Consider the following 8,006-nt stretch of genomic DNA (forward strand, 5'->3'; position numbering starts at 1 on the left):
TTCATGCTATAATTTTTGGATACCTAGGAGACGTGCACTGATGACTATCGCCACCGCCCGCCACCAATATATATGGACATCTTGACCCCTTGAGACTCACATCCCCAACCTAGAAAACCCCATTCCTCACCGGAGAGAGCTCATCACCTCACCGGCTTCGCCTCCAACTCCGACCCTAATAGGTAGCCCTCTACTCAAATGACCCCACCTCCATCAGCACCAGCCTCCTCCTCCAAGCCCCAAACTAAAACCCCAACGTTTCCGGTTCACTCAACTCCGATGCAACCCGCCATGTCCATCCCACTGGCCGACGTGCTCAGGTACACCAACAACTTGGCCTTGCCACAGATGCCCTCGGTCTTCCCCGTCCATCATCGCCACCCGGCTTCTTTAGCAGACATGCCTGCCTCAGTGGCCTCCCTGCGCAAAACCTCACTCTCCGCGGCTGATGTGTTGGAGAACTTGGCATCCGCGTTGCGGGGAACCGTGGCTGACTCCTACTCTAATGTGCCACACCATGTTTCCCTGCCTGCAGCGGGGCCTTCCACTGCAGTGGTCTTACACAGGAATACACGAAGCCAAGTGCCGGCTGCGGCCACCGCCCCTGCCCCTTCCTTAGTGGTCCCACCCACCTTAGGTGTCGTACCAAGGGAAACACTTCATGCTCAATCAATTGCGCAGAGCGGTTCAACGACATCGGCGAACATGAACTTGGCAGCCACCTTGCTAGGAGGATCCAGATCCGCCCCCGCTGCTACTCTCAAGGCAAAGGCGCCGGCTCTGGAGGTGTACGGCCGGGACATGATGGCTGCGGTTAGCAAGGCCGACCCGGTGATTGGCCGCGATGATGAGATCAACCGTGTCATTTGTGTCCTTTGCCGCCGAATGAAGAACAGTGCCATCCTCGTCAGTGCACCCGGGGTGGGCAAGACCACCATTGCAGAGGGAATTGCTCAGCGCATTGTGGTGGGAAATGTCCCTGCTGCACTCTCTGGGGCACGCATCGTGGAGCTCGACCTCGGTGCGATGGTGGCCGCAACCACGTTGCGGGGCATGTTCGAGGAGCGCATCAAGAATGTGATCCAGGAAGCGGAGGATGCGAACGGAAAGGTTATCCTGTTCATTGACAAGATGCACATGCTCCTTGGTGCCAGCAACATTGGCAGCATGGGTGCCGCCAATCTGCTGAAGCCGGCGTTGGCTCGCGGCCGCATCAGCTGCGTGGGCGCCACCACATTTGAGGAATATGGCAAGTACATCGAGAAGGATGCTGCATTTGAGCGACGGTTCGAGAAGGTGCTCGTTGACGAACCGAGCTTAGCGGCGACCATTGCCATTCTGCGGGGCCTGAAGAAGAGATATGAAGAACACCATCACACCATAATCCAGGATGCTGCCATTGTAGCCGCTACTCGTCTTGCCAACCGGTACATCACTGGTGAGTTTAATTTTTTATCACTTGCTTAGCGGTGCTGTTTAGTATATTTTTCATTTGTACAGCTAATAAATTGGAGAGGTGCAAATTGTTCGGTGCTTGGATACCATTTTAAAGATAACAATACACATGATTATCCTGAATTTCTGGTTAGGCTAGTAGAATGAACATGCACATTACATTACAAACCTGGTCTTTAACCCTGATTTTATTGTCTCTTTAAGAAAATCAGTTCAGTTAACTTTCTTTATTTAATATCTTATATCTTTGAAAGCTGATCTTGAACATGTGTTTTCCCTTAAGTTATACCCTTCATTGCTAAGTTATGTTAACCCGGACAATGGTCAGTAAAAGATCTTGGTTTCGATTCTTGTTTCCCTGCTGAATCTCTTTTCTTGTTTCTTTGTATGTCAATAAGAGATTCAATAAAGAAAAGTTCACTAATGAGAAACTATATACATTCAAACTGACTCCCTACCCATAGCGAATTTCAAGAACTCTGCCATTTTCAGATGTTGCTTCTGAAAAGAAAAATCAAAGTGGCTTGATCCTAATTTCGTTCTTAAGAAAAAGCTTGGATATTAAGTTACATAGTTTTTGATAAATTATTTCTCACTTTTTTCGTATGATCACTAGAAAGTTGATCCCAAAATTGTGCTTAAGTTGTACCCTTTTTTTTTCTTATAGCACTCGATAGCTGTAGAAAGTACGTATGATACTAAACCTTGTTTTTATTTTGGTTTCCTTGAAGGGCGCTGTTTTACCTCTCGGACTGATTGTATGGACTAAAGTGTTTCTTATCAATTTCATTTGTGTTGGCTGTTGCAGTTTGTGTACTTGAAAACCTTTCTGCTTTCCTCTTGTTGAAATCAAAGTCTCATTTACCTGCATAGTATAAAAATATGATTATTGTTTTTCTTGAATCAATTGTGATTTTGACACATGTTATACATATTGCCAATAGGATTAGACTCAGATATTTGCTGAGTACATCCTGGCTGTACACGCTTCCTTTTTGCCATCAACCATCATTACTGTGGCAGAGTAGAGTAGCATGTTATGGAGGTTGTGAAGCTAGGAGAGAATATTTGACACTCTGTGGAAATAAACTAAAAACCTACCAAATATGGTGTGGTCTCGCTCCATTTTAGGATGAAAAGTTAGTCATTCGGTATTTGGTGTAGGGCTGAAGGAAAGATTTAATGCTTTGCTATTAACTTGCTACTAAACTTGATGGGTTCATTTTATATTCTTAAAGGTCGTCAATTTCCTGATAAGGCAATTGATCTTATCGATGAAGCAAGTGCCATCACAAGGATTCATACTGACAACAACATGCAGCGTAACCCAGTGGATGATCTAATTAAAAAAGCAATTGTTTCCGCAGATCAAGTTGCACAGGCATGTTATCTTTATTCTTGCGTTAAGACTTGTTCATTAATATTGAGTATTAGGTAAACTATACTAATATCCCATCATTTTAATAAGCTTATTGACAATTTGTTGACATTACCATCTCGCATCACAGCACAACTCCAGTACAACTTATGATCTTTCTAGAAAATCATTGTTTATGAGTAGTTATGCCAAAATATAACAGTAAGTGAGAAGATCACATTTGTACACTTTTGTTTTAGTTAACAACTTTCTTTGCTTGACTAGAATGACATATGCTAGATTATTAACTTCTAGTTTCTTTTTGTAGGAGTGATCCACAATCTCACTGTCTTACTTGGTTGTTTTGTACGTAACACTGCTTTAGGTTGTGAGCCGATTGACTGGCATTCCTGTCAACTCACTCGCCCAAGATGAGAAGGTAAAGCTAATGCACCTAGCAGATAGGTTGCAAGAGAGAATTATTGGCCAGCAAGAAGCAATCAATTTGGTTGCACAGGCAGTGTTAAGGTCAAGGGCTGGGCTAGATCAACCTGGCCAACCAATAGGTTCTTTTCTTTTCCTGGGCTCAACTGGTGTTGGCAAGACAGAACTTGCAAAGGCTCTTGCAGAACAGCTGTTCGGCAGTGAAAGGATGTTGATCCGGTTCGACATGACTGAGTTTGTTGGCAGTCACTCGGTGCTACGTCTCATTGGAGCACCACCTAGGTTTTATACATTTTTTCTCTCTCCCAATTGTTCACATGATATCTTCTCATGTATTGTTGGAGTTTCGATCGATTATATTTTTTTAGTAATATTTTTCTATTGCTTGAAGCTACCATGGCCATGATGATGGAGGACAACTAATCGAGAAAGTCAGGCAACAGCCATACAGCGTAATCCTTTTTGATGAAATCGAGAAGGCCGACCCTGCAGTGTTTAATGTTTTCCTCCAGCTACTTGATGACGGGATTTTGACCGATGGCAAAGGAAGAACTGTCGATTTTAAGAATACCATCATTATTATGACTTCAAATCTTGGAACCGAGTACCTAATGGAAGCGATGACTGGTGAAAAATCCATGGAGGCTGCACGTGACCTCATCATTAAGCAGGTTTGCAAGACCTAGTATTAAAATCTATTTATAAATTTTTTCTACAGATAAGTGCTAATTCGTGAGACAAATCTAATGAGCCTAATTAATCTATGATTTGCTATAGTAACCATCCGCTAATTATGAATTAATATACCTCATTTGATTTGTCTCACAGTTTAGCCCCAGAGTTCTGCAATTAGTTTTGTAATTAGATTTCATTTAATACTTCTAAATACTAGGATTCTTTTTGAGGTGACATGATCTAAAGTTTAGTCTCTGGAACCAAACAACCCCTAAATGTTCAATCATACAGCATGATTATTGCGTCGATCAAAAATATAATAGATTTTGCTCTTGTAGGCAGAGAAACATTTCAAACCTGAGTTCCTGAACAGGCTGAGTGAGATTGTGATATTTGAGCCACTCTCACAAGATAAACTGAGGGTGGTTGCTATTGTTCAGATGCAAGGCATAATTGCTCGTTTAGCTGAAAAGGGCATCAATATAATTGCAAGTGAGGCTGTTCTGGATATTGTCTTGTCAGAATCACACAACCCAGTAAGCACGATACCATCTTTCCTGCTAACATACATGACTTTGGCCTGTTTTCTTCTCATAATCTACCTACATCTTCATCAGCTTTATGGTGCAAGGCCCATAAGGAAGTGGCTGCAGAAGAATGTGATGACAAAGCTCGCTGAGATGCTTATTAAAGGGGAAATAGATGGAGAAACTATTGTCATCATCGACGCTTCTGAAGATAAGAAAGATCTGAAGTACAAAGTAGTGAAGAATGCGCGCGCCCTGGGGAAGAGGCCTCTCATGGAGTTTTCTAGCGACTCCAACAGTGACGATGACATTGATCTTAATGCTCCTATAGTAAAGAAAACGAAGGGGATAGTCATATCATCTGACTGGAAGTGAATTTAATTTAGTTCCAAGTGCTAGTGCGGTTGTGCATCAGCTGTATGTTTAACTGGATTGTCGGAGAAGTGCAAACTGTTTTGTTCTTTTTGGGTATTGTAAGGTTTGGCGTCGACTGAGCTACTGTTTATGTGTTTTTGCTACCTTCCTATATTGCCGTCAGCATCCCAATGACTCGATACTGTTATACTGATTGTGAAGACTAGGGTATGCATGGTTGCACAAATTTGGGTTACCAAATATAGGTCTTGGTCATGGGCTTCTTTGGAAGGCTTCAACTTTGGAGGCCCTTTGATAATTTTGTGTTCATAGACGAGCACAACATGAACGTAAAATGGTTCACCTATCTTCTAAAAATAATTATATTCTCATTTGCCAAGAGTTTACAGAGTTACAATCTTGGAGCACTGATCGTCAACATGTTTGCTGAATGAATTCATCAATATTTAATTAAGATGGCTAGTTGTGGGTCTCTGCCAAGCTATCTGCTTCACATCGTTTTGTGTCTGATGATTGTCCTGTATCTATTGTATCTTTCCTGATCACACCGTCAGTTCATTTTCCTTTTGCATCCTCTGGTTGGCTTGGCTTGATCGGCCACAGTGATGCTCCATACCACTTCAGGAAGTTCATTGTGTCTCTTCCGGAGTACTACACTTAAGTGCTTTACCATTGGGTTATGAGTTAAATGCTGGGTAAACCAACGGACTCCCCAAATATCTAGCCACGCGAGGTCCTTGGATTTAGCAAACAGCCTGCTAGCTGAGTTGGTTAGGGGGCTCAGTAGCACCTCCTCAGATCTTGGGTTCGACTCCCCGTGGGAGCGAATTTCGGGCTGGGGTTAAAAAAATCCCCTCGCTGGTCCTGTGTGCCAAAGCATTGGTAAAGAAGCGGCCCAGGTCAGCCTGAGGACCGTGTATGGCCCAGGTAGGTAGTCTCACGGGTAACGCCTCCCAGTGTCAGGACGGGATCAGGGTTCGACGGTTTTCTCGGCCTGTGTGAGAATGTCTTCTTCTTAATTTAATGCCGCGGGGGCAGCTTGCCCCCCGCAGGTCGAGTTTTTTTGGTCCTTGGATTTAGCATTAAACACCCTAGAAAAATTTGGGGCTTGCAATGTAGTCCCCAGAAATGGCTGCGGCTGTGAAGGTAAAATTCCGGCGAGAGGAGGCTTGCTAGCAGTGGAGAAGTGGTGGGGGAGCACGAGGGGATCACCTGGATTGATTTGAAGCAAGAGTCAGGGTCGGAGGTGGTCGAAGGAGGGTAATCAGCTTAAAGGGTCTCGGGCGGCAACGTCGAGCTCTGCTTTGATGAGGGACTTGGCCAGCCGGGTGGGGGAATCGAGGGAGGAGCTCATGAGACTGCTGCATGTGCGAGGAATTGGGGCAACGGCGCGACGGCCACACGTAGGGAGGGGGCAGCCACCGCACTGGCTGGGACGGCCATCCACGCGCTACGCCACCGCCGCCCTTTTTGTGGAAAAGCATGAAAACGGGCGCACGGGAGCAACAGATGTGCTAGAAGAGGCGATCGTGAGCAGGGAAGGATCGGCAAAGATGGCTAGCGACCGAGACGGGATGTCGAGCGAGAAACCAAGCCGAGGAAGATAGCGATTCCGTTGGAATACAATTTTACCAGACCTTTTCTATTTTACCGATGCTTTTGGGTCCATCATGTATTGGTGTGAATATATTGAAAACCGAGTCAGATGCATTTTCTTACACTAAGCTATTTTAACTTGCCAAAACAGGGAGTTTATGGACCATTATATTTATCAAAATAGAACTTTATTTTCCTGTTCTGACGTGGAAAGTAATGCATCCAATAGTCACTCCAACCGAATGAGCCCTGGCCCGCTTCAAGATTTGGCCCAAACACTCAGTTTTTCATATATTTATATCCTTATTTGTTATTAACTAGTATAGTGTATGTATGTTATTATGGTTATTATGGGTAATATAATAGACCTGCGTAATACCATCAATTTTGTGTTCATTAACTTTACGTACAGGTCGTGCCACGATTGTGTGAGATATTGATTGTCAATGTTTCAATTGGGATTCCGATTAATTTGTCCAGGTTTCGATTAGGATTCAGATTGATTTGTTCGAAATTCAATTAGATTTCCGATTAACGGACCAAGGAAACATTGCATGATTTTGAAATAGTAGAGATAGAGATAGAAAATTTAGTTACTAATTAGATTGTCCTTTTGCAACGTCATGTTGGCAGAAGATAGGTTTCCACTGGCAAAGATCTAACTGTCTGAATGATACGATTGCAAGGATCAAGCAGGCTATGCAGCTTCCTTACTTATGCAAATTTTCACCATAGTAGCATGGGAGCTGTGGAATTTGAGAAATGGCCGTACTTTTGAAGGAAACGGTGCTACTCTGACCCTTTAGACCTTGAAGTTCAAAGAACAGATCACCCGGCATCTTTATAGAGTTAGGGCTAAGTATAAAGATGCCGGGTGATCTGCTAAGTATACGTTGTCCAACCAGTGACGACTAAGGCCCTCCACAATATGTGGCTGAAGTGATGTCTAAAAATGAGAGAGAAGATTGCAGCATCATTCTTCCCACTATGGCTTGTGATGTTAAGTTCAAGTGATGCTAAAAAACTAGAAGCGAGGCGGCATGTACGTGCACCGGTGCTCCATTCCTAAACAAAATTTTTTCTGCTATGAAATATGAAGTGTCCAAGAAGAAGAAAACCAAGAAGATACTGCCTCTGCAAGACGAGAGGTGTGTCCTGGAAGCAGCTCCAACAATGACGTGGCGAAGGATGAGGGGCATGCCATGGACATTGTTATAAGGAATATTCCTGTCTGGTCATCGAGATTTTTTACTCTATATTCAGACACGTCATACTCTATACCAACTACCCATTCATGGGACCCACATATCAACCTCCCCTCTATTTTTTTACTCCCATAGTCCCTCCCCCGTCTCTCTCTCTCTCTCTCTCTCTCTCTCTCTCTCTCTCTCTCTCTCTCTCTCTCTCTCTCCGTCGACTGTCTTGTCCACTCCTCCGCCTCCACTTCTCCACTGCGCCGACCCTCTCCTCCGCCGAGCTCCACCCCCCGGCGTCGCCCCTCTCTGACCCCTCTGCCGGCGAGCCGGCCGTCCGCTCCGCCCCCTCACCGTTCCCTCCACCGGCGATGGGACAAATCG

General features: G+C 44.4%; 1 protein-coding gene across 1 annotated transcript; it reads left to right on the forward strand.

Annotated features, from left to right (window-relative positions):
* The first annotated feature begins 783 nt into the window (after window positions 1–783).
* LOC120653550 (chaperone protein ClpB1-like) lies at window positions 784–4,833 on the forward strand. The gene is made up of 6 exons (XM_039931269.1): window positions 784–1,438; window positions 2,694–2,836; window positions 3,198–3,538; window positions 3,648–3,927; window positions 4,270–4,467; window positions 4,549–4,833. The coding sequence occupies exons 1-6, from the start codon at window positions 802–804 to the stop codon at window positions 4,831–4,833; spliced, it is 1,884 nt and encodes a 627-aa protein (XP_039787203.1). The 5' UTR covers window positions 784–801.
* Window positions 4,834–8,006: the final 3,173 nt, after the last annotated feature.

This window comes from Panicum virgatum, chromosome 1N (assembly GCF_016808335.1).
Source record: "Panicum virgatum strain AP13 chromosome 1N, P.virgatum_v5, whole genome shotgun sequence".
NCBI classification, from domain to species: Eukaryota; Viridiplantae; Streptophyta; class Magnoliopsida; order Poales; family Poaceae; genus Panicum; species Panicum virgatum.